At 47.2% G+C, this 26362-nt stretch overlaps 1 protein-coding gene across 32 annotated transcripts in view; it reads left to right on the top strand.

The window, feature by feature from the left end:
* LOC106570016 (microtubule-actin cross-linking factor 1) overlaps nucleotides 1–26362 on the top strand; it is a 300527-nt gene that overhangs the window by 171733 nt on the left and 102432 nt on the right. For 10 of the 32 annotated variants that reach the window (XM_045693740.1, XM_045693737.1, XM_045693743.1 and 7 more), the window contains 20 exons: nucleotides 9330–9496; nucleotides 9598–9710; nucleotides 10233–10339; nucleotides 10589–10708; nucleotides 11076–11171; nucleotides 13504–13631; nucleotides 14654–14747; nucleotides 14945–15099; nucleotides 16470–16764; nucleotides 16872–17000; nucleotides 17256–17333; nucleotides 17711–17872; nucleotides 18001–18105; nucleotides 18381–18476; nucleotides 18842–18967; nucleotides 22468–22620; nucleotides 24074–24085; nucleotides 25104–25258; nucleotides 25401–25527; nucleotides 26016–26199. In XM_045693740.1, the coding sequence (XP_045549696.1) occupies nucleotides 9330–9496; nucleotides 9598–9710; nucleotides 10233–10339; nucleotides 10589–10708; nucleotides 11076–11171; nucleotides 13504–13631; nucleotides 14654–14747; nucleotides 14945–15099; nucleotides 16470–16764; nucleotides 16872–17000; nucleotides 17256–17333; nucleotides 17711–17872; nucleotides 18001–18105; nucleotides 18381–18476; nucleotides 18842–18967; nucleotides 22468–22620; nucleotides 24074–24085; nucleotides 25104–25258; nucleotides 25401–25527; nucleotides 26016–26199 (2602 nt within the window). Of the gene's footprint in view, nucleotides 1–821; nucleotides 3321–9329; nucleotides 9497–9597; nucleotides 9711–10232; nucleotides 10340–10588; nucleotides 10709–11075; nucleotides 11172–13503; nucleotides 13632–14653; nucleotides 14748–14944; nucleotides 15100–16469; nucleotides 16765–16871; nucleotides 17001–17255; nucleotides 17334–17710; nucleotides 17873–18000; nucleotides 18106–18380; nucleotides 18477–18841; nucleotides 18968–22467; nucleotides 22621–24073; nucleotides 24086–25103; nucleotides 25259–25400; nucleotides 25528–26015; nucleotides 26200–26362 lie in introns of those variants that run through there. The other 22 variants (XM_045693723.1, XM_014141881.2, XM_045693728.1 and 19 more) reach the window with 10 other exon arrangements.

The raw sequence follows: 26362 nt of genomic DNA, 5'->3' as shown, positions 1-26362 counted from the left end.
TGCCTGGCTGACAGACAGTTCTAAGGTTGGACATGGACTGAGGGGTTGGTGATTGGATAGCACCAGCCACCAGCACGATCTCCCAGCAATCCTCCGTTGGAGGGGGGGATAAGCTCAAGGCCGGCATCAATGGGGGAGCCACGTGACGTCTGGAAAGCTAAAGATGGGGTCTCTACGCTCTTCCTCGCCGTGCCCTGGATTTAAACCTGATATAGCACCAGAGGCCAAGCTACAGGAACCACTACCAGCTTCCCGGGTTGTCTGGATTTTCTATGAGACAACGCTGCAGGTATCTTACCACTCCTAATGCAATGTGGGATTGGTAGTCATTGAAGGATAATGCAGGACACCTACCATTCAGGATCTCTTCACCTCTCTTCCTGGTCCCATGGTTACCCGTATCACTTGGAGACTTTCAAGTCCGCACCGTAACGTTGCTTTAACGCTCGTTCAACGCCCCCCCGTCGGTTTCCTTCGTACTGAGACCTCTCGTGTGGTTAACAACCGGGGAAACTGAAGGAAATCAAACGGCACCTGACGCAGTGACTCCATGAACAGGGGGGATCGTGGGGAATGGCGAGGAGTCTGAGTCGCCGCCGTCGAGGCTCTGATTTTGAGTTAACAAGCTGTCAGCGTATTGGCTGACTGTCCACTATCACCCACCACCAATCTGGATGGTGGATATTAGCATGCTGTCTCAGCAGAATGGGACACCGCCGGCTACTACAGAACTAATGCTATCACCAACTCCACTACTATGACTGTTGTTGGCTGTTACGGCGCTGACAACAATAACATTATCGCAGGAGTGGAGAGTTATTAATAATATATGATTGTGGATACCTGGAGGCGAGCCTGTATAAAGTACTTGGATTACAGTATCCGCGGAACGACAGGGAAAAGAAATTACCAACAAACTGCGTGTGTGCAGGATGGCGAATGCAGAGCGGAATTGCAGATGACGGGATTTTTTATTTTTTCATTCCGCTGCCGAGCGACTGCGATGATGTGCACCGAGTCAGACACATTGCATGTGTGAGTGTGTGTGTGTGTGTGTGTCTGCACTGCACTGCAGCTCCCTCGCGTCTCACACTCTGAGGAATTTCCGATATGAGATGAGACGAGCACTGATTCCATCGCAGGCAACGCCAGAGACCCCATGGACTTCTCTCACGCACACGCCGACGTTGTCTGTGTGAAACGACTGTTGAGCTGAAGAGGACGCTGCAGTGCTCTGACTCACCGTCTCACACATCAGACTCTCCGAGCCTCGTTCAACATGTAGTATGTTTGAGCCACGTTGACTTTCGTTCTCACCTGCCAAACTTTGGAGGAATGAACGACTAAAGCCTGAAGCCAAATCTATTTTCTGGTAAGCTGTGCTGAGTCTGCTGACATGTGTCTGCCTCAGTGTCCTTGACGTTAGTGCTGGGACCCTGCTGGGACGTCCGTGACCTGCCTGTAGCGACAGTGGGGGGGCCTTGGAGAGCGAGCAAGAACAGACAGGGCTGACAGCGGTGTTGCCTAGGTGAGGTGAGGCAACAGCTGCAACGAGAGGAGGAGGAGGAGGAGGAGAGGGAGAGGAGCACCTACGGACAGACGAGAGCTGTGACACGCAAGCCTGCAGGAGGCACCTCGGCCGGCTGGACTGAACCAGACCCTATGAGAAGGTGACGAGAGCCCACATCCCGTCTCGTCATTGTCACTTTCTATACTCCTGGCAAGCAACCATAGCTAAACCTGCTGTCACTAACGTCACACCGTGAGCAAGTGTCACATTGATATCGCTTTCGTCCGTCACTCTCTGCTACTCTGGTGTGCCTGTCCACCTGAGTGTGTTTTTTGCATTCTATTTTTGTCTCCTCTGTCCTTCCCTTCCCTCAATCATTCACTCGGAGATGGGAAGCTCTATGGGTTGTGTGAGGCCCCCTAGGGAGGGAGGACACGGCTTCCCCCCACTGTCCCCCAACCACAAACGGCGCCTCCGCTTCCGGCGAAAACGCAAAGGAAAGAAGCACCAGAAAGGAGGGTCGTCGGTAGGCTCGGAGGTGGAAAGCGTAAGGATAAGCAACATACCGGAGGAAGAAGATGAAGAGGACAAAGGTACTGTCACAGAGGCAACCACGGCCTCGTTCAACACTATGAGTGACGTCGGAGCCAAAATCACCAATTTAACTGTGCCTCATGTCCAAACTCAATCCAGACTGCCCCTTCCCAGTGCTCTCTGTACGGACTCCACGAGTGACAGCATGGGGGGGTTGGGTGGTAGCAGAGTGCTGGAACTGTCCCCTGAGCCAAGCCCAGTGTGGAGAAGGCTGTCCTACCCCGGAGCTGGGAGTGAGGAAGGGGGGACGAGCAGTACCATAGAGGACCCAAGCAGCCAAGGGCAACCCAGTGAGGACCCCACCCCGACCCCAGATAACCCTGACCCATCTTTTCCGTCCCAGGTGCACACCACCCCTGGTGGCGGTCGAGTCTGCAAAGTCAGGGAGCGAGAACAAGGGGTCCTGGAGAGGCCTTGTATACGAAGACCCAAGAAAGAAAGGGAACGGGGGAAAAAACGAGAAAAGGAGAAAGAGGAGGTGGAGGATGAAGGTGGGGGTGGGCTAGCAGGGACGCTGGGGGTTGCTTTTAACAACCCTTCGGCAAAGGAGCGCAAAGGGGTGGTCCACATTCGCGAGGTGGAGGGCCGGCTGTGTGTTGTGAGGACAGTCTACCCTAGTGACTTTGGGTCCCCGGTTTGGAGAGGGGACAGTTACCATGACAAAGAGGTAGAAGTAGAGTTATGTGCCGAACCTCCAGCCGCATCCACTGTGACTGGGAACATCCTCAAAGTACATCTTTCTGAGGAAGACAGCAAGAGAGCCAAAATGGATGCCAGGACCACTTTCCTTATGGGGACCCAGGAAACTACAAAAGTCAAGGAACTCAGTCTGGATAAACCAGCGCAGGTCCAAGAGGGACTATTAATACAGAACCCTCTTTCCTCTGCCTATGCCAGCGATCTGCCCCGCATCTCCCCAGAGACGGGGGGAGCCACCCAGCTAAGCAGGGTTGGCTTGACCCAAAGGAGAGCCAAAATGGACACCTCAGGTCTCAATATGACAACCAACCTTATGGGGACCCAGGAAACTACAAAAGCCGATGGACCCTCGGTACAGGACCCTCTGTCCTCGGGCTATGCCAGCGACCTGCCACTAACCTCCCCAGAGGCAGGGGGCGCCACCCAGATAGACTGGGAAAGCTCTAGAGAGGGACTGGACTCTGCAACTGACAGTCCTCTATCTCCACCCCAGGTCACCACAAAGCAGTTCCCTCAGGTCAGGGGCATTTTTCTCTCTTTCTCTTTTCCACTCACTCTCTTTTACTCGTGGAAATGTAGGCTACATATTTGGGGGCTTGTCCAGGATCAGGCCGAGAAAGCATATTTCTGAATGTGTGTTGCCCTTTTACGTCTTGTATACCACTGTCATACATCTTTGTGTGAGAGAGATCATTTGTACATTTGTCTTTCTCTCTGTCTGTGTGTCTCTGTGTCCTGGTTATCAGCCCTGCAGAAGGTCCTCTGCATCTTTTCATCCTTCCGGAGTCTCCAGAGCCTAATCGCCACAGCACAGACCTTCTCTGCATCTTTCCCCCTTTTCTCTTTCTTTCCCTCTGTCTTTCTCTCTATTTCCATCTCATCACTCATTATTTTCCTCACACCACCCACTCTTTCCTCTGTTACTTCAGACTGCGTGTGTGTTTTGCCTTAAATGGCAGGGTTCCTGACAGCATACTGTAACTTGTTATTTTGCAATGATTGTTTTATGATACGGCTCACACAATGGGGTTTATGTGTGTCAAGTAATTCTATTTCTATGCCTACTATAGTGTAGGCCTTTAACCCCACAGTTGCTGGTGACCCTTTTACTGTTGTTACCAATAATCAACCTCCGTTGATAGTGGTAATTAGTTGATCTAGACCTTCCTTGCTCAAAGTGCTTTACATTGACCTGTAACGCCCTGCCGTCAGTATATTATGATGCTATGTTGTCTTTGTGCCTGTGTGTCTCATTCGATAAGCAGTGCTGAGTCACAGGGAAAGCAAGACCGACACACACACACACACACACACAGTTGCTTAGAGCCCGGTCTCCACAAAGGCTCCCTTTTACGAGTGTTTTAGCTAGGTAACGATCAATACTTCTGTCTCTTTCTCGAGTGTGTGGGTGTGTGTGTGTGTGGGTGTGTGTGTGTGTGGGTACGTGATGGCTGCCTTTTTGGCAATGTCTGGCCTGCCCTCATCTGAATAAATAGGGTTTTCAGATGCGCATTCATCAACACTGTACTGCTGCATCTAGCCCCAGAGGGGGATTCCAAACACATTATATCCCTCCCACTCGCTCTCTTTCTCTCTATCCTCTCTTTTTGTGTATTTGGTCTGTCTCATTCCCTCTCCCCATCAACTATCTAAATATCGCCTCTAGAGGTCGACCGATTAATCGCCATGGCCGGTTTTAATTAGGGCCGATTTCAAGTTTTCATAACAATCGGTAATCAGCATTTTTGGACGCCGATTATGGCCGATTACATTGCAATCCATGAGGAGACTGCGTGGCAGCCTGACCACCTGTTACACGAGTGCAGCAAGGAGCCAATGTAAGTTGCTAGCTAGCTTTAAACTTATCTTATAAAAAACAATCAGTCTTAACATAATCACTAGTTAACTACACATGGTTGATGATATTACTCGGTTAACTAGCTTGTCCTGCGTTGCGTATAATCAATGCGGTGCCTGTTAATTTATCATCAAATCACAGCCTACTTCAACTTCGCCAAACGGGTGGTGATTTAACAAAAGCGCATTTGCGTCAGGGTATATGCAGCAGTTTGGGCCGCCTGTCTCGTTGCGAACTGTGTGAAGACCATTTTTTCCTAACAAAGACCGTAATTAATTTGCCAGAATTTTTCATAATTATTTACATTTTACATTTTAGTCATTTAGCAGACGCTCTTATCCAGAGCGACTTACAAATTGGTGCATTCACCTATAATATCCAGTGGAACAACCACTTTACAATAGTGCATCTAAATCTTTTAAGGGGGGGGGGGTTAGAAGGATTACTTTATCCTATCCCAGGTATTCCTTAAAGAGGTGGGGTTTCAGGTGTCTCCGGAAGGTGGTGATTGACTCCGCTGTCCTGGCGTCGTGAGGGAGCTTGTTCCACCATTGGGGTGCCAGAGCAGCGAACAGTTTTGACTGGGCTGAGCGGGAACTGTGCTTCCTCAGAGGTAGGGAGGCGAGCAGGCCAGAGGTGGATGAACGGAGTGCCCTTGTTTGGGTGTAGGGCCTGATCAGAGCCTGAAGGTATGACATAACATTGAATGTTGTGCAATGTAACAGGAATATTTAGACTTAGGGATGCCACCCGTTAGATAAAATACGGAACGGTTCCGTATTTCACTGAAAGAATAAACGTTTTGTTTTCGAAATGATAGTTTCCGGATTTGACCATATTATTGACCTATGGCTCGTATTTCTGTGTGTTTATTATATTATAATTAAGTCTATGATTTGATATTTGATAGAGCAGTCTGACTGAGTGGTGGTAGCAGGCTCGTAAGCATTCATTCAAACAGCACTTTGCTGTGTTTGCCAGCAGCTCTTAGCAATGCTTGAAGCACAGCGCTGTTTATGACTTCAAGCCTATCAACTCCTGAGATTAGGCTGGCAATACTATAGTGCCTATAAGAACATCCAATAGTCAAAGGTATATGAAATACAAATGGCATAGAGAGAAATAGTCCTATAATTCCTATAATAACTACAACCTAAAACTTCTTAACTGGGAATATTGAAGACTCATGTTAAAAGGAACCACCAGCTTTCATATGTTCTGAGCAAGGAACTTAAATGTTAGCTTTTTTACCTGGCACATATTGCGCTTTTACTTTCTTCTTCAACACTGTTTTTGCATTATTTAAACCAAATTGAACATGTTTCATTATTTATTTGAGACTAAATTGATTTCATTGATGTATTATATTAAGTTAAAATAAGTGTTCATTCAGTATTGTTGTAATTGTCATTATATATATAAAAATCGGCCGATTTAATCGGTATCGGCTTTTTTGGTCCTCCAATAATCGGCACCGGCGTTGAAAAATCATAATCGGTCGACCTCTAATTGCCTCATCTCTATCCCCCTGCCTGTCCTCCATTTTCTCTTTCTCCCTCCTCCTCTCTCCGTCCATTCCTATCTCTCTCCGTCCATTCCTATCTCTCTCCGTCCATACCTATCTCTCTCCGTCCATTCCTATCTCTCTCCGTCCATTCCTATCTCTCTCCGTCCATTCCTCTCTCTCTCCGTCCGTCCCTCTCTCTCTCCGTCCGTCCCTCTCTCTCTCCGTCCGTCCCTCTCTCTCTCCGTCCGTCCCTCTCTCTCTCCGTCCGTCCGTCCCTCTCTCTCTCCGTCCGTCCGTCCCTCTCTCTCTCCGTCCGTCCGTCCCTCTCTCTCTCTCCGTCCGTCCCTCTCTCCGTCCGTCCCTCTCTCCATCCGTCCGTCCGTCCCTCTCTCCATCCGTCCGTCCCTCTCTCTGTCCGTCCGTCCCTCTCTCTCTCTGTCCATCCCTCTCTCTCTCTCTCTCTCTCTCTCTCTCTTTCTCCGTCCGTCCATCCCCCCCTCTCTCTCTCTCTCTCTCTCTCTCTCTCTCTCTCTCTCTCTCTCTCTCTCTCTCTCCGTCCATCCCACTCTCTCTCTCTCCGTCCGTCCATCTCTCTCTCTCTCGTCCATCCCCCATCTCTCTCTCTCTCTCCGTCCATCCCCCTCTCTCTCTCTCTCTCCGTCCATCCCCCTCTCTCTCTCTCCGTCCGTCCATCCCCCTCTCTCTCTCTCCGTCCGTCCATCCCCCTCTCTCTCTCTCCGTCCGTCCATCCCCCTCTCTCTCTCTCCGTCCGTCCATCCCCCTCTCTCTCTCTCCGTCCGTCCATCCCCCTCTCTCTCTCTCCGTCCGTCCATCCCCCTCTCTCTCTCTCCGTCCGTCCATCCCCCTCTCTCTCTCTCCGTCCGTCCATCCCCCTCTCTCTCTCTCTCTCTCCGTCGCTCTTTCCTACTTCAAAGGACCCTTTCTTTAAATGGAGACTATTCTGAGCCCCAGGAGGCAAGTGTATCATAGCAGTGTGTCGTAGGCCTAGCGTTTCTAGCTGTTCTAGTCGATGGTGATAGCACCACCTTGCTGTCTCTCAAGCGGTGCGTGCGTGAGCATGTTAAGGCACTCAAGAATCACATGAGTCGGTAAGAGAATGAGTCCGAGCACAGCACACACTGAACACACTTTGATGTCTGCATCCTAGGGTTCCACCATCTTACAGAGCATTCATAGTGTGTCTGTTCTGGCACTTATCATGACTCCTGGGGGGGGCAGCAGGCCTCTGGCTGCTCGTGTGTGTGACGGTGTAGCTGTCTGTCTGTTAGTGTTTGGTAGTGTCTGATTTAAGCACGATGTCACCAGATAATTGACACCATGTGCCCTGTTTTGGTAGTGTAAAATCGCTACCATATGTTACCCAAAACAACCGTATTGCTCATAATACCTGGATCAGAATTTAGGATAAACATGTCCATGAGAAGGTGGTAATTATGTATGACGATTTCAATTGACCAGCGCAAACATGTAGTATGCGGTCCAATCACCAGCTGCAGTATTCTAAACAGGTTGTAGGGGGAAGGGGGGGACTGAGCTACATAGGATGGTGCAGTACCTGGGTGTCGAATGGTAGAGTGAGGCTGTGCTTGACTCGTTTATCGTTTATTGCCAGTCACTGAAGGGCTCAGGGCCAGAGTCAAATTGATGGAGTGGCCCTGTAGTTGGATGTCCTTGCCTTAATAATCTTTACTATAAAAGGCCCATGCCACGGAGGAGCTGTGTTTTGGGGGTACATACAGGGTGTGTGTCTGTCTGCGTGTTTGCCGTCGGTGTGTATGGTTTGTACTGTATGTGCGCGTCATGTGCATGTTTTGCCTTATTAGTTTACTCAGGCCTGGTTTTGCTCTCTCTTTTGCATGCCATTCCTCCTCTCCCTCGCTCGCTCATCCCCCCCTCTCGCTCTCTCCTTCTCTTTTGGTTGTTGCTGCAGTCTCCTGGCACTCACTGGACTTTCATTCTGTTCTATATTAGCACTCGAGAGACAGACAGACTGACGGAGGGAGGGAGGGAGGAAGGGCGGGCAAGACGGGAAGTGAGAAAAAGGATGACGGAGGAATACTGATGACAAGAACCAGGCACTGCCAGATACTGCATCTATAACAGCCACCCTTTGTCATGATGAACAGATTAAAGAAAGAAAGACAAGTGTAGAGAAGAAAGGGAAGCGAGTGGGGAGGGGGTGAGGTGGAGGACGGTTGGCTTAAGTAGGTTATAAGCGCTTTGACCTCAAAGAAAAGAGGGATGGAAAAAGAGGAGTGAAACAGCAGATTGATGCGAAGGAGAGACGGACGGTTCAAAACAAGGCAGAGTCTGAGGAAGAACAGATCAAATGAGGAGAAAAGCCGACGTGACAGATAGAAGGGGTGGGCTGGAAGGAGGCCGAAAGAGGGGGGAGGGAAGGGGGTAGATGGATGAAGGAATGAACAAGTGGAGGAGGGAGAGGGGGAGATTGTGGTGAGAAAACAAGCTAATGAGCTGGCCAGAATAATGAGAGACCGAAGGAGAAAAGAACGTTGGCTCGGGCTTAAGGCCTATTGGTTAAAGGACAGAGAAGATGAAGGATAGGAACAAAGACAACAAGTTTGAATCAAAGTGAATAGAAGACTAGCACGTTGATACAATTCTGCTGACTCACTGTGTGTGTGTGTGTGTGTGTGTACGTTTGCATGTCACGTACATCCGTGTGTGCGTGGGCCTGTGTGAAATGTGGGTACAGCGATTAGTTTGTCATGACACTAAAGATAAGTTTGAAACAGTGTAATGAATGCCCACTGTGGGTTACAGTCTGGTAGTAGGACAATGTCATGAATATGAGAGGATAATGTAGTCTGTAATGAGTGTCTGCCCCTAAAGGGAAAGGGTGTGCATCTCTGCCAGCTGTTGTGGCTTTCATATAACATGTTTTTTCCTTACCATGATTACACAGTAAGAGCAGGCATCCTTTGACCATCAAATAGTTCATATTTGGAACCTTCTACCAATACTTGTGGATGGATCCAAGCAAAGTCATCCCAATATGCATGTCCTATATTCATTAACCCTCTCCTCTGGTCTCTCCTAATCTGACATTTTATGTGAGCAGGGAGTGTGTGTGTGTTCATGAGTGTTTCCTGTATGAACCATATCCTCTCTGTTTCCAGATCTCAGAGATCTATGTGAGCGGTGAGTCTGGGGACCTGACGGCTAAGGAGAAGCTGTTGTTATGGAGCCAGCAGGCCTCAGAGGGTTGGCCTGGCCTCCGCTGTACCAACTTCTCCTCCTCCTGGAGCGACGGGCGCATGTTCAACGCCCTGCTCCACCGATTCAGGTACACACACAATCACTCACTGAGATGCATGTAGACACACACACACACACACACACACTTTCAGTTCTAACCCCCCTGTCTCCCTCTCTGATGGTCTCCAGGCCAGACCTGATTGACATGGAGGTGGTGGCGCAGCAGAGTAACCTTGACAACCTGGAGCAGGCCTTTGAGATCGCTGAGTCGCTAGGGGTGACCAGACTACTGGACGCTGAAGGTAACCGTCTGCCTGCCTGTCTTTCTCTGTTTGTCTGTGTCTCTGTCCATCTGTGTTTCTGTCTCTCTGTCTGTGTACTTCTGGCCTCCAGCCGTTCTACGGTGTTGACAGGTCTGGTACCGTGAGAGTAGTGTACATTATGATACTGTCTGTGTTCCTGTGTGTTCTGTTGGTCTGCCTCTCTCTACCATTTATAACGTGTTGACCTTTCCGCTCCCCCTTTCATCTCCCCGTTTCCTCCTACCGGACTCTCTCTCTATCTCTCTCTCTATCTCTCTCTCTCTCTCTCTCTCTCTCTCTCTCTCTCTCTCTCTCTCTCTCTCTCTCTCTCTCTCTATCTCTCTCTCTCTATCTATCTCTCTATCTCTCTCTCTCTATCTCTCTCTCTCTATCTCTCTATCTCTCTCTCTCTCTATCTCTCTCTATCTCTCTCTCTATCTCTCTATCTCTCTATCTCTATCTCTATCTCTATCTCTCTCTCTCTCTCTCTCTCTCTCTCTCTCTCTCTCTCTCTCTCTCTAGATGTGGACGTTCCGTCTCCAGATGAGAAGTCGGTCATCACATACGTCTCCTCCATCTACGATGCCTTCCCCAAGATCCCAGAGGGAGGAGAGGGCATCGCTGCACATGTATGTTCTACTCCTCTCACGTTAACTTTAGCTTGTATTAATGTACAGTTGGTCAGTCTGTGTGAACGAATGTATTTGGAATGAATATCTGTACTCTTATTGGCATGACTGCTGAAGGGACATCATGTTGCCAAAGCTCTGGAGCCAATAATGGACTCCATTGATCGCAGTCTGCCATTGAAGTATATTGATAGCTATCTTTCTCTTCTCCCCCTTTCCTCCTTCCCTCTTTCTCTCTCTCTCTATCAGGAGGTGGATCACCGCTGGGCAGAGTACCAGTCTCGTTTCTCCACTCTGCTGCAGTGGAGCCGGCAGCACACGACACTCATGGCCAACAAGAACTTCCCACTTAACCCTGTGGAGCTCAAGGTGAAGAGGGGGGAGGGAAAGGGTCAAGAAAGGGAATCCGGGCGATGGAGAGAAGAGAATAAAATAGGCAGAATGGAGGAGAAGGAAAGCTGGGTCGAAAGAGAGAGAGGCAATAAGGGGATGAGGGAGAGGGGGACAGGATGTGGGTAAAGATGAAAAATAAATGTTTATAAAGCATATCCGAGTAGGAGTGCTGATCTAGGATCAGTTCAGCGATTTAGATAATCATGAATATGATTATATAGACGGGGGGGGCTGTTCCTAGATCAGCATTACTACTCTGAGATGCTTTATGTATACGGGTCATTCAAAGACAGTCTGTTATTGACATCTAGCCTTTTGTCAACACCCTGTCACTGTCCAACAGGCACTTTACAATGAGTACGTCCATTTCAAGGAGACGGAGATCCCTGCCAAGGAGCTGGAGAAGAGTGGCGTTGAACACCTCTACAAACTGCTGGAGGTATGCGATGGATGGATGGATGGATGGGAGGGAGGGAGGGAGGGAGGAAGAGGGAGACTTTTGATTTCTAAAACCTGTTGAGACTCAATGACGACAAGCTCTGTAAAATGTCAGCAGAAACCGCAAACCTACATTGATGGTAAACACCGGTTCACCATCCGAGAGACTGAACTACATACCCAGGCATATACTATTATTACCCTTGAGGACACAGCCTCATTTCAACAACATATCATATTATGGCATATTTGGCTGGCATTAGTCTTGTAGAAAACTGAAACTCATAAACTCAATGACCGACAAAAGAGAGAGAAACATGGAGAGATTGACAGAGAGAGATGGCGAGAGAAAGAAAAGGATTTGAAGAGGTGACCTGGTTTCTGCCACCATGAGCGGGCCACACTGTGCATCATGAGTCCCTCGGGTTGTGCGTGCGTGCGTGCGTGCGAGATCGAACACCCTGTCCTCTGCACCAGGCCATTTCAACCCCATGCCACTGCCTTGAGACAACAAACTATAATTCTTCCTATCAAATCCTCTTCCATTTCCCCTCTGTTCTACTTTCCCACTGCCCTCCTGACACTCCTGATCAATGACACATGATGACTCACAACCCCAAACATTTATACTTCAAGACCTCGACGAGATTCGTCCTTTGCACTCGAAACAATGTACTTTGCAGGCGAAATTCTGGATTTATAGTGTGTTGCATATTATTTTTGTATTGTATGTAAAAGTAAAGAGTGTGTAGGCATACAGTGCATTCGGAAAGTATTCAGACCCATTCACCTTTTCCACATTTTGTTTGACGTTACAGCCTCATTCTAAAATGTATTAAATAAATAAATAGACATGTCTGCAAATTTATTAAAAAAATATATAGCTTATTTACATAAGTATTCAGACCCTTTGCTATGACACTCGTAATTGAGATCAGGTGCTTCTTGTTTCCATTGATTATCCTTGAGATGTTTCTACAACTTGATTGGAGTCCACCTGTGGTAAATTCAATTGATTGCACATGTTTTGGAAAGGCACACACCTGTCTATGTAAGGGCCCACAGTTGATAGTGAATGTCAGAGCAAAAACCAACCATGCGGTCGAAGGAATTGTCCATAGAGACAGGATTGTGTCGAGGCGCAGATCTGGGGAAGTGTACTTAAGCATTTCTGCAGGTCCCCAAGAACACAGTGGCCTCCATCATTCTTAAATGGAATAAGTTTGGAACCACCAAGATTCTTCCCAGAGCTGGCCGGCCGGCCAAACTGAGCAATTGGGGGAGAAGGACCTTGGTCAGGGAGGTGAGGTGACCAAGAATCCGATGGTCACTCTGACAGCACTCTAGAGTTCCTCTGTGGAGATGGGAGAACCTTCCAGAAGGATCCATCTCTGCAATAAGATCCATCTCTGCAGCACTCCACCAATCAGGCCTTTATGGTAGAGTGGCCAGATGGAAGCCACTCCTCAGTAAAGGGCACATGACAGCCCGTTGGAGTTTGCCAAGGGGCACCTAAAGGACTCAGTCTTGTTTCTCATAGTCGATCTGGTCTCATGAAACCAAGATTGAACTATTTTAGCCTGAATGCCAAGCGTCACTTCTGGAAGAAACCTGGCACCATCCCTACGATGAATCCTGGTGGTGGCAGCATCATGCTGTGGGGATGTTTTCAGCAGCAGGGACTGGGAGACTAGTCAGGATTGAGGGAAAGATGAACGGAGTAAAAAGTTCCTTGATGAAAATCTGCTCCAGAGCGCTCAGGACCTCAGACTGGGGCGAAGGTTCACCTTCCAACAGGACAACGACACAGCCAAGACAACCCAGGAGTGGCTTTAGGACAAGTCTCTGAATGTCCTTGAGTGGCCCTGCCAGAGCCCAGACTTGAACCTGATCGAACATCTCTGGAGAGACCTGAAAATAGCTGTGCAGCGACGCTCCCCATCCAACCTGACAGAGCTTCAGAGGATCTGCAGAGAAGAATAGGAGAAACTCCCCAAATACAGGTGGGCCAAGGTTGTAGCATCATACCCAAGAAGAATGAAGGCCGTAATCACTGCCAAAGGTGCTTCAACAAAGTACTGAGTAAAGGGTCTGAATACTTAAGTAAATGTGATATTTCATTTTTATTTTATTTTTTTAATACATTTTCGATAAACCTGTTTTGGTTTTGTCATTATGGGGTATTGTGTGTAGATTGAGGGGGAAAAACAATTGAATCCATTTTAGAATAAGGCTGTAACATAATGTGGAAAAAGTGAAGGGGTCTGAATACTTTCTGAATGCACTGTATGTGTTATAGAAGTTAAAATTCTGTGCATGTTTGTGTTCCCCAGGTATGGATGGAGTTTGGGCGCATCAAGCTGCCCCTGGGCATGCACCCCAACGACCTGGAGGAGGAGTGGGGCAAGCTGATCCTGGAGATGCTGGAGAGAGAGAAGGCTCTGCGGCCCGCTGTGGAGAGGTCACGACCCTGACCTTAACCCTTCCTACTGCTGCTAGTGTTTGAGTTGTTTTTTATCAGTAGCTATAGAGATAGAAGGCCCCGCTGCTGTGATACTACCTACCCTTCCTACTGCTGCTAGTGTTTGTTTTTTTTCAGTAGCTATAGAGATAGAAGGCCCTGCGGCTCGCTGTGCAGAGGTCAGCAGCTCAGACATACTTAACAGTATAACTAAGCAGAACCTTAAAGCTGGAATCCTTAATAGTGAAACAGCCAAGTCTGTCTGCAGTTTTAGAACAACAAATAAGTTACTGCAAACAACAAACACTTTCTTCTCCTCTGACGTCATTGCACACGCAAGAAAAGAGCATAATATGTTGAGCGTTTTTTGTTTTTACCGTGCTGCACGACGCTCCTCGGCTCGGCAACAAAAACAACGGTGGTGGGGGCGGCCAGTGGCGCCTTTCCCCCAATCTGCAGAATCTTTAACCCTGATTTACTTATTTTAGAGCAAGAGTTTGTTTATACCAGTAGTTATGGAAAGACAAGGCCCTGTGGCTCGCTGTGGAGCACACTGACCCGAACCCTGACACTTTATTACAGACATCACTTAGGGCGACATTTTCATGGTGCTAGAGCACAGGTCTCTACACAAAATCACTACATCTCAGTATCATCAGGCATTTTCACACCGATTTAATTTGCAAGTGTCTGTACTCCGTTGTATTGTGGAAATGTCGTCCTTGTCTTGTTACTTCAGCAATTTAGTCTTAAACTTCAATAGGCCTAACTTGATTACCTGGTAGATGTTTTTAGGTTGTTCGTCAACTGTTTGTTATGGTTGTACAGTAAACACATTCCATAGACACTGGCTGCATACGAAATGGCACCCTATTCCCTATATAGTGCACTACTTTTAACCAGGGCCTGGTCAAAAGTAGTGCGCTGTATAGTAAATAGGATGCACTTTCGGATGTAGAAAATGAGTGTTTCGAGCTTGTTGACACTCTGACACTGTGCTGATACTGTGCGTTTCCCTCCAGACTGGAGTTATTGCTGCAGATGGCCAATAAGATCCAGAACATGGCCCTGGACTGTGAGGAGAAACTCACCCTGGCCAAGAACACACTGCAGGCCGTGAGTGACGCTATCCCTGTTTCTCTCTCTCTCTCGCTCTTTCAATGAGGACTTTCTTCTCTGAGGTTTTTGTATTTCCATTGCCTCTTTCACTGTGGCGTACTGTGTCTTACTCATTTCTTCCCCATCCCTCGCTCTCCTTTTTCCCTCCTCTTCGTCCTCTCTTTTCCCACCCTGTCTTCTCGCTCCTCCGTCAGGACATGTCCCAGGTGGAGAGTGGCGAGGCGGTGCGTTGTGAGAGGGAGCTGGGTTTGTACCTGCAGGACTGTGAGGTTCTGATCAGACGGCTCAATGTGGACCTCCACGTCCTCCGAGACCAGAAGTACTACCAGGTGGAGCAGCTCGCCTTCAGGTCAGTGGAGGGAGAGGGGGTGTGTACGGACAGAAAAATGAGGCTTGGTTATACTGTGTAGCTCTGTTGGTAGAGCATGGTGCTTGCAACGCTAGGATAGTGGGTTTGATTCCCGCTGCGGCCACCCGTACGTGAAATGTATGCACGCATGACCGTAAGTCGCTTTGGATAAAAGCGTCTGCTAAATGGCATAACTTTGAAAAAATATATATACACTTTCGTTCAACAGTTTGGGGTCACTTGGAAATGTCCTTGTTTTTGAAAGAAAAGCAAACACCAGTCTCAACGTCAACAGTGAAGAGGCGACTCCGGGATGCTGGCCTTCTAGGCAGAGTTGCAAAGAAAAAGACGTATCTCAGACTGGCCAATGAAAAGAAAAGATTAAGATGGGCAAAAGAACACAGACACTGGACAGAGGAACTCTGCCTAGAAGGCCAGCATCCCGGAGACGCCTCTTCACTGTTGAGACTGGTGTTTTGCGGGTACTATTTAATGAAGCTGCCAGTTGAGGGCTTGTGAGGCGTCTGTTTCTCAAACTAGACACTCTAATGTACTTGTCCTCTTGCTCAGTTGTGCACCGGGGCCTCCCACTCCTCTTTCTATTCTGGTTAGAGCCAGTTTGCGCTGTTCTGTGAATGGAGTAGTACACAGCGTTGTACGAGATCTTCAGTATCTTGGCAATTTCTCGCATGGAATAGACATCATTTCTCAGAACAAGAATAGACTGACGAGTTTCAGAAGAAAGTTCTTTGTTTCTGGCCATTCTGAGCCTGTAATCAATCCCACAAATGCTGATGCTCCAGATACTCAACGAGTCTAAAAGCCAGTTTTATTGCTTCTTTAATCAGAACAACAGTTTTCAGCTGTGCTAACATAATTGCAAAAGGGTTTTCTAATGATCAATTAGCCTTTTAAAATGATAAACTTGGATTAGCTAACACAACGTGCCATTATGAGCCTCTGTATGCCTATATAGATATTCCATACAAAATCTGCCGTTTCCAGCTACAATAGTCATTTACAACATTAACAATGTTTACACTGTATTTCTGATCAATTTGATATTTTAATGGACCAAAAATGTGACCCCAGTCTTTTGAACGGTAGTGTATATATTATTAGGATTGGTTATACTGTATGAACCACGAGCATCAGTGGTGTAAATGTGACACCACAACAGAACTGTGTTTTGAGAAAGTAGATGTTTTGTGGAGCAACAGTGGAGGTCCTAATTCACTCCCGGTTGTCTTCTGAAGAGTTGTTTGACTGTTTTTGTGTATTTTGTGTGTCGCAAGAAAAAGGTGTTGCTTTTTTTTATTTTTTTGTCTTTTGGGGGGAGATTTTAACACATTTGTTCCCCTCCTGCACAGAGTGTCCTGTCTACACGAGGAGCTGGTCTCTCTCCGGCTCCAGTGCTCCAGCGTCTACAGGAAGGGTCACTTCTCCCCGGTGACGGGGGGAGACCGGACGGCCCCGCGGGGGAGCGACAGTGGTCTCTCCCTGTCCACGGGGGCCCAGACCCTACTGGGGGCAGTGGGGGTGATGGGGGCAGCCCTGCTCAGGAGACCCATGTCCCGCTCTCAGCTGGTGGCCATGTCGTCATCGGAGGACGAGGGGAGTCTCCGGTTCGTCTATGAGCTCCTGGGATGGGTGGAGGAAACGCAGGTAAGAAAGAAGGGGTGTAGGTAGATGGGGGGATTGATAGGTGGAGGGAGGGAGGGACCGACGGGAAAAGGGATGCATGAGGAGAACTGATTGTGTATGTGTGTCAGGACGTGCTGGAGCGTGCAGAGTCAGGGGCGGACCTGCCCTCTGTCGAGCAGCACCTCCAGGACCACCAGAACATCCACACTGCCGTGGAGGAGCTACTGCACAGCCTGAAGGAGGCCCGCAACTACGAGGTACACACACACACACACACACACACACACGAAAACATACATAAACACACACACGCACGCACACTAATACATTCTAAAACACATTCTTAGACGCTTCAAGATCCACTGTACATGCTAATACATATACTGTAAGTACAAACGAACATGCACTGATAAGACCTGTGAATATACACAACAGAACAGCATGACACTCACAAACCTCGTAAAAAGACACAGAACGGTTTTATTAAGCCGTTGTGATCTCTTTCTCCTCAGACGAAAGTCTCTCGTAACTTCAGGAGCAATTATTCTGACACTCTGGCCAAGCTGGAGCAGCAGTACTGCAAACTAATGGTGAGTGGTAGGGCTATTTCCCTCTGTGAATGTGTGTGTACACTCCATTGTATCCCAGTCTGCCCACATTCTCAGTTAATCCCATCAGGGTGTGAATGAGCTAGCTAAAGGCTCAGAGAAGCTAGGGGGCGTTAAGCAAGACAGAGTGTGGCCTTCAGAAGCACCTGCTTCTACCACATAGCCCCTTTGTTCAGCCCTGAAGAAATACCTGGATTCTTCACAGCAGGGAGTTCACGTGTGTGTGTGTGTGTGTGTGTGTGTGTGTGTGTGTGTGTGTGTGTGTGAGAGAGAGCGCGTTTGCCTCTGAAATAACCTCAAACTCCTCGTAAACGTATACGTATAATGCCTGGAAGCATTACTTCATCCTGTCTTCACAGGAAAACTCATCGTGGCGAATGCGCTGCCTGGAGAGCCTGCATGCGTTTGTGTCTCGCTGTACAGAGGAGCTGATCTGGCTCAACGAGCGAGAAGAGGAGGAACTGGCCTACGACTGGAGCCACAACAATACCAACGTCAACGCCAAGAGAGATCTATACGCCGTGAGTGGACAGGGATAGATACACCACACACACACACACACACACAGAGAGGATACACATTTTTTGGGACCGTTTGACACAGATATTCCCCTGGGTGCTCTTCTGAATGCTCGGTCATTCTCTCTCAGGAAATGAGGTCAGAGCTGGAGGAGAAACAGGAAGTGATGCACTCGCTGCAGGAAACGGCCGACCGGCTCTGTCAGGAGAACCACCCGGCCAAACAGACAGTGGAGGTGAGGTTGCCTAGCAACAAAGCCATTAAGGCCGTTCATTGGCCTTTCAAATCAAAATATTGGCTTTCCATCTACGGTACTTGTCATTAGAAACAGTGCTGCAATCGATGTTCTCCTGAAAATAAGATTTGTCAGTATATTTTGTACCTAATGTTTGGGCTGTAGAGCTTGAGTGTGATTCAAATAAGGAGCTTGAGAAATACGTATTCGGGAAGCAACACATGGACTAGACTAACACTCACACACCCATCTCATGTGCCCTTCCATTTCCCCAGGCGTACAGTGCAGCGCTGCAGACCCAGTGGCAGTGGGTACGCCAGCTGTGTGTGTGCGTGGAGCAGCATCTCAAAGACAATACTGCCTACTTCCAGGTTCGGAGATTTGAGAAATCTTAGCCCACGTCCCTTTTACACATTATCTCTGATAGTATTACGTTATACCTGTAATATCCATCTGGTCCTTTACGATGTCAGATGTTTGTTGGTTGTCACGTAGACGGCGTCATAAAAGATCACGATGAAATGCACTTTATTTGCCTACGTTTAGTTTGTCTATTTACTGCCTATCTATGTTTTGACTTGCCCTTAATTGGGAGTTTAAAGCCATTTCATCTTCAAAAGCGCTTTAATACTAGATTAAATATTGGCTAGCTCATAGGGTCGGGCAGCTGTGGATGGATTATATATAAGCTCCTATTCTGATCTCTGTGTTTTGTGTTCTTATTGCCACCTGTCAGTTTGTGAGTGACGCACGGGACTGCGAGACCTATCTGCGTCAGCTCCAGGACACCATAAAGAGACAGTACACCTGTGACAAGAACAGCAGGCTGGGCAAGCTGGAGGACCTGCTGCAAGACTCCATGGTACTGTACATTCATTTCTAATTCGCACGTCTCTATGGTACTTATGGTGCTGTTGGATCAAACGCGCTCAAACGTGTTCAGCCGAACCGGATCAAACACACCTCAATTCCTCCACCAACTCGTCAAATTACCTACATCCCTGCTAATTGTTCCACTACTGCATGTGACCTACTTAGCCAAACAGAGTTGGCTATAATCGTTTAGGTATCTGCCAGTGAAAAGCTTAGGCACGTGATTATAGCTTATCCACATTTAAGATAATAAGCTACTGGTAATTGCCAAAATAAAGGAAACCCTAACATAAAGTGTTTTAATAGTGCGTTGGGCCACCACGAGACAGAACAGCTTCAATGCACCTTGATCATATATTCTACAAGTGTCTGGAACTCTGTGGAAGGGATGAGACGCTATTCTTCCACGAGAAATTCCATCATTTGCTGTTTTGTTTGGTGGTGGTGAATGCTGTCTCAGGCAAAGCCCCAGAATCTTCCATAAGTATTCAATTGGATTGAAATTTGGTGACTGACACACACACACACAGGATATGTTTTACTATCCTTGTGGGGACCTAAAATATATTTCCATTCAAAATCCTATTTTCCCTAACCCCAATTGTAACCCTAAACCTAACCCCTAAGCCTAAAATAGCTTTTGTCCTCGTTGGGGACCTGCAAAATGTCTCCATGAGGAAGAATTTCTTGTTTTATTGTCTTTGTGGGGACTTTTGGGGATTTCTGGTACCCACAAGGATAGTAATACACACACACACACACACACACACACCCTTTAAACCCCCTATGCTCCTTTGAGACCCGTCTTTCAAAGTCACTGAGATCTCTTGGTATCTCATGGTAGCCTAAATAATGGGCAGCTGGCTATTTTTCTACATGACCCTAAGCATGATGGGATGTTTTAATGGCTTAATTAACTCAGGATCCACACCTGTGTGGAAGCACCTGCTTTCACTATACTTTATATCCCTCATTTACTCAAGTGTTTCCATCATTTTTGCAGTTAAATGTACATCACCTTGACACTCCTGACTCATTTAGTAACCGTATCCACTGCTAGCTAATAGCTCCAGTGTTAGCTACAGCAGTCGCATGAGGCTAATGTCATGCTAATACTGTACCCGTTAGCTATCTGTTGATACTATAAGTCTTTAGCTACCTCACCCAGTCCCACAGCTGCTTTGGGCCGTCGCAGTCTAGCGAGCGCTTATCTACTCTAGTGTACCTCTGCTGATTCACGGCCCCTGTGGCGCATGGCCACTCTGCCAGCGCCATGCCCACCTGACACACGGCAGATGGCACACTGGGAAGCGGGCACGGCTCCACGGGACTGAGCACTGTGAGCAGCGGACATATCCTCTCTGGGCATAGCGATCAGAGGGAAATGTGTGGAGGTGTGTTGGGTCATTGTCCTGTTGAAAAACATGACCAAACCAGTTGGGATGGTGTTTCGCTGCAGAATGCTGTGGTAGCCATGCTGGTTAAGTATGCCTTGAATTCTAAATACATCACTGACAGTGTTACCAGCAAAGCACCATCACACCTCCTCCATGCTTCACTGTGGGACCTGCACATGCTGAGATCATCCGTTCATCTACTCCGCGTCTCACAAAGACACGACGGTTGGAACAAAAAATCTCACATTTGGACTGATCAGACCAAAGGACAGATTTCCACCGGTCTAATGTCCATTGCTCGTGTTTCTTGGCCCAAGCAAGTCTCTTCTTCTTATTGGTGTCCTTTAGTAGTGGTTTCTTTGCAGCAATTCGACCATGAAGGCCTGATTCACCCAGTCTCCTCTGAACAGTTGTTGAGATGTCTGCTACTTGAACTCTGAAGCATTTATTTGGGCTGCAATCTGAGGTGCAGTTAACTCTAATGAACTTACAGCAGAGTTAACTCTGGGTCTTTCTTTCCTGTGGTGGTCCTCATGAGAGCCAGTTTCATCATAGCGCTTGATGGTTTTTGCGACTGCACTTGAAGAAACATTCAAAATTCTTGAAATTTTCCGTATGGACTGTCGTTTCTCTTTGCTTATTTGAGCTGTTCTTGCCATAATATGGTATTTTACCAAATAGTACCACTCCTACCTTGTCCCACTCCTACCTTGTCCCAACACAATGGATTGGCTCAAACACATTAAGAAGTTAAAAGTTAATTTGTGGAATTTCTTTCCAAGGCACACCTGTTAATAGAAATGCATTCCAGGTGACTACCTCATGAAGCTGGTTGAGAGAATGCCATGCGTGTGCAAAGCTGTCATCAAGGCAAAGGGTGGCTAGAATCTCAAATATATTTTGATTAGTTTAACACTTCTTTTGGTTACTACATGATTCCATATGTGTTATTTCATAGTTTTGATGTTTTCACAATTATTTTATAATGTAGAAGATAGTAAAAATAAAGAAAAAAAAGGAACATGTCGATGTGTATTGCTGTTATCCTGAGTGTTTTTGTTTGTTTGTTTTTGTGTGTCTGGGTGCTAGACAAATTTCAAGATACCAAATGATGAGCACATCACTGCACTCAGTTTGAGCCAGCATGTGTGTGCTTGGTGTGAAATGGGGTGTTAAGCGCTGGGCGGTTGATAAAATTTCCAGTGCCGTGTGTGTTCTCACTGGGGGAGATTAAAACGGACTTTGACAGATGCCTCATTCGCTGTATTCCATAAAAACAACCACCAAAGCCCTATATTAGACCGATGCAATGCCTTTGTGATTGGCTAACTAATGAAGTTACAGTACCTCTACCCATTGTACTCACAATTCATTCTTCCAAATAATACAATGGATAAGTAATGGCTATATACCAAAAATGTATCCTAAGTGACTGTTTCTCTCCTCCGCCATTTTGTTTCCCGTGTTGGCCTCTTGACTCATGGTCCACCTCTAATCGCACTAACTCGTTGCTAATGCTAGTTCATTGTTAATTCGGCCTGTGTGAAATTCATCTCTGATGGGTAATGCTATTAGCATATTAGTGCTTCCCTCACTCACTCTAGCCCTTAGCTCTCCCAGTGCCTTGAGCCTCTGTTAAACTGTAATGAAGCCTTCTGTCAGGAAGTTAGTCCATGTGAATGTATTTCTACATGTCACCATGAGGAGTTAAGCTAATGCCTTTTTTAATGTTTAATGGCTAGCTTAAAAGCTAATGCTAGTGCTGAGTTAGCTAGCGAACATTGTCCCAGTGTCACCAATTTGGCGATTGTAAGCTAAGCTACTGGGCCCTATAGCTATCCTGTGGAGCTGAGAAATGAGATCTCTGCTGTACATGATAAATTGGGGTACTGTGGAGTTCAGTGGAATCAATATGTGTGGAAATGAAAGTAAAATAATTGGAAATGGACTGAAGGTTGAAAGGGATATGATATAAGACTATGCCTATAGATCACATACAGTATTACAAAAGCTTAACACTTTACCGACTGACTGATTTGATTGGTTAATTGATTGTTCGATACCCTCACTGACCAATGGCTATACCCTACAGGAGGAGAAGGAGCAGCTGATTGAGTACCGCAGCTCTGTGGCCAGCCTGGTGGGCCGGGCCAAGACGGTGGTGCAGCTCCTCCCCCGCAGCGCCGAGAGCACCCTGGGAAGCACCACGCCCATCCGCGCCATCTGTGACTACCGGCAGATAGAGGTACCACACCCACACTATCATGACGATACCAGGGTCCTGTTCATTAGGCACCAAACGGAGGGAAACAGAAGGACACAGGGAGGGACTGCGTGGATTTGTCCAATAAAATGTTTGTTTTAAAAAATAAAAAATAATCCGTTGCAGGACATTTTGAAAACATTTTCTGTTATGTGCCCTTGTGAATACGACCAAGGTCACCTTACCCCACTTCACCTAACTGTATCCTTCTGCCAATTGTTCCGTCTCTACCCTGCACAACCCCTCTCAGCCCCACCTACACCTTAGCAATCCAATACGGTGCATTTTCAAGCAATCAGCTGTCATCATTGGCTGCTTTCGCCATGCCGTTGTTGGTATATAGATCCAGTCCATTTGTCAGCTAAAAAATATGTTTTCAATAGTTGCTTCAATAGCATGTATTATTCAACCATGAATTTGAACTGTGACCCCCACACATAGGGTTTTTACAATTTCCAATGTTGATTGGAAGATTGCTGCGTTAGAGCTATTGAAATGTTGTTGTTGCAGCCTAGTAGTGCTACTACACATCACTAGATATCATTATGCTTCTTGAGAACAGATAAAATGGCAGATTTTGGCAGAATGGGCTCAATTAACCTTAGGATTCGTAATCATGTTTTTGACTGTCTTCTACTCAATATTTTTCGTAGGGATATTCAGATGGGCTTTTTTTTTTAACGGCTCAACTTTCCAGCGATTTTCTTTTTCAGCTGACAACACAGCAATATTGGATTATGCCATTCTGTCATAATGGATTGGCAACACTCGTTAAAAATCCCCTGAAAGAGCCCACGGTAGCTGCTCCTAAGTCTAGTAATGATTCATGAGAAGAGAATTCCATTTGGCCACTGACACTCGACTCACACTCACATGTGAAGCCTGTCCACCGCCCAAAGTGCTGTGTGATGCTAGCAGAGAAGCTAAAAGCTATGAATTATGAATTTCTCCCACCTGTGCAGACTCAGGCAAACATCTGAAAATCTGCATTTCCACTCCTGTAATGTTGCATAGGGACAGGAAGTGGCTCGGACACAGCTATTTTAGTTTTGCTGTGTGAGTCTCTCTGGGACTAGGACGGTTTGCCCAGTTGGTACCTCGCGTGTGCGAGGTACCGTTACATTCTTGTCAGGTGGAGGTGCAGTGGTTACTGCAGGGGTGCGTCTCAATAGTCATGACTTGCTTCTTCTACTCCTCTCCTTTCCTTCATCTGCAACTACTAGAAACACACACACTTAGATTGCCACCAACTACTGGCTCCTTTTAAAGAAGACGCACACAAGCCGGTCTTCATGACGCTATCCCAAAATTAATCTTTCTCTCCTATGTGTTCTTCTTTCTCTCCATCCTACCGTTTCCCCTTCCTACCCTCTATCTCTCGCTCCTCCGTCTCTTCCCCTCTCTCCCTTCTCGTGTGTCCGCCCGGGCTGTCAAGGCTAACGTTCAGGTATTACTGCCGATGTTCTCCTCCTCCTCACCTCAGCGCTCAGCTCTCACGCGGCACACTGAATAATACTCCCTTGTTACTCTACGCTCTTATCAACTGATTTAGGATCTGTTATTTTTAATTTTTTCATTATCTCGGTTGGATTTATGAGCTAAAGGTCCAGATCACTTGGTAAGGGTTGAAGTAAAGCACGACTGACCCACAGTATCCCAGCTTATTCAGCCAGTGAGACTATTTTAGCCGCAGTCGTAAGCTTTTCTGTACATGTACGTTGCAGTATTTGTGTGTGTGTGTGTGTGTGTGTGTGTGTGTGTGCAGGGGGTGGGCTGAGAGAGGGGACAGTTGTTTTCGATGCAGCACAGACCTCGCTTTGCTACGCTAGACATTATCTTTTTTTTTTTTTTTCATTTTCATTTTTCCAGAACATCGGGACCACACCGTACTATGCCAAATTGAATCTCTTACTACCCTAGCTCTCTGTATTTGTTGGCCAGATGTCAACAAATCTTCTAATGAGTGCTGGGCACATGTAGACATTTTCAGTCCAGTGGATACTCTGATAGTTCCATGGTTTTAAATGGCTGCTCAATTCAATATGGCACCGCGGGGATTCTTATTTCTTTGTCAGTTGTTAGGGCTTTTGCTAACCACATTAAACCCATGAACGCTTCCGTTTTGGTTTGCGTTAGATGTTTGTTGCCGTAAAACGTTATTTTTCCATTTGTTTCCCCTCTTTTCCCCTTCTCTCTATATATCTTCCTCTCCCAATCTTTTCACCTCCTCAACTGTCCACATCTCTCCTTATCTCTCCTGATCTTTCTTCATCGATTTTCCCCCCTCCCCATATCTCTCCCATCCTCCCCTCACATCCACATCCTCTGTATCTTGTCCTCTCCTCATCTCTCCATCTGTATCATCCCTCTTTTTCATCGTCCTTATCATCCCTCTCGTCTCTCTCCCCCACTCTCTCCACGTCCCTCCTTCCTTCCCTCGCTCTCTCTCTACCTCCCTCCTGTAGATCACCATCAGCCGAGGTGAGGAGTGTGTGTTGGAGGACAACTCTCAGAGGACTAAATGGAAGGTGATCAGCCCCAGTGGGAATGAGGCCATGGTGCCGTCAGTCTGCTTTACCGTACCACCGCCCAACCAGGAGGCCATGGCCACCGCCAGCAGGTACACACACACAGTTCACATATTCATATATTCATATAAACATGTACGAACAGATCAACACACGCTTTCACACACACGGATGCCCATACACACTCACACCGAACCCTGCCGTATATTGAAAGTGTTATTGCGCGTGCTGTAGGATGGAGCAGCTGTACCAGAACGTGATGTCTCTATGGCACAATCTACACGTCAGCATGAAGAGTGTGGTGTCCTGGCACTACCTGCAGAAAGACATCAGGACCGTCTCCTCCTGGAGCCTAGACACGGTTAGACACACTGTTTTAATGTCACAGTCCGTCTCTATGGTTGACAGAAATTTCCCGCTGCTGTCCGTCTCTCATGTCTCTCTCCAACCACATTTATCTCACTCAATTCTTCTAGTTTCTTCCAAACATATTTCTCTCTTTCTTTCTCTCTCGCCCCCTCTCTTGCTTTCTTTCTTTCTCTTTCTCCAGCTGATATCTCATATGACTTGCTTTATGGTGTAATGTCCCTCTGTTGTCAATTGTCTTCCTCTTTCCCCTCTATCTGCTAATATGTTCATATCCACTTCTTACCTGTTACCTATGACTAGCGTCTTAATGCATATTAATTAATACACATATCAACATGTTTTTGCACCGTGCACTTTAGGGACCACAATGGAAAGAAGTATCTGGCTTTATGACGCTTTCCCTGTCACGTTAAAAAACTGGACGAATCAAATCAATCACCACTCTTCAATTGACCTATATTTTTCTCTCTAACCCCCCAGGTACGTTCCCAGACCCCTGTGGCCAGGGACCAGGCTCTGAACCATTTAGAGGCCCACCTGGCTGACTTCCTCTCCGACACCAAAGAGAGCGCCCTCTTCACCCCTGCTGAGAGACACGAGCTGGAGAGAGACGCCCACACCGCTCAGGAACACTGCCAGGACCTGCTGGTCAACATGGAGACAGGTAGATGGACAGATATGGTGTCTCAGTCCCAATTCTCCAGCCTTTTCCCTGAAGTGTGCACTTGTTCACTCCTGTGCTTGGATTTAAAAGTGGCAGATTGGTGTTAGAGGCCATGCTTACACGCATCCTTTGGTTATAAATGCATCGGGGTAAGTGCACGTTT

This window comes from Salmo salar, chromosome ssa14 (assembly GCF_905237065.1).
Source record: "Salmo salar chromosome ssa14, Ssal_v3.1, whole genome shotgun sequence".
NCBI lineage: Eukaryota > Metazoa > Chordata > Actinopteri > Salmoniformes > Salmonidae > Salmo > Salmo salar.
Note: the sequence above shows the minus strand (reverse complement) of the source record. Positions and strands in the feature narration are given on the sequence as shown.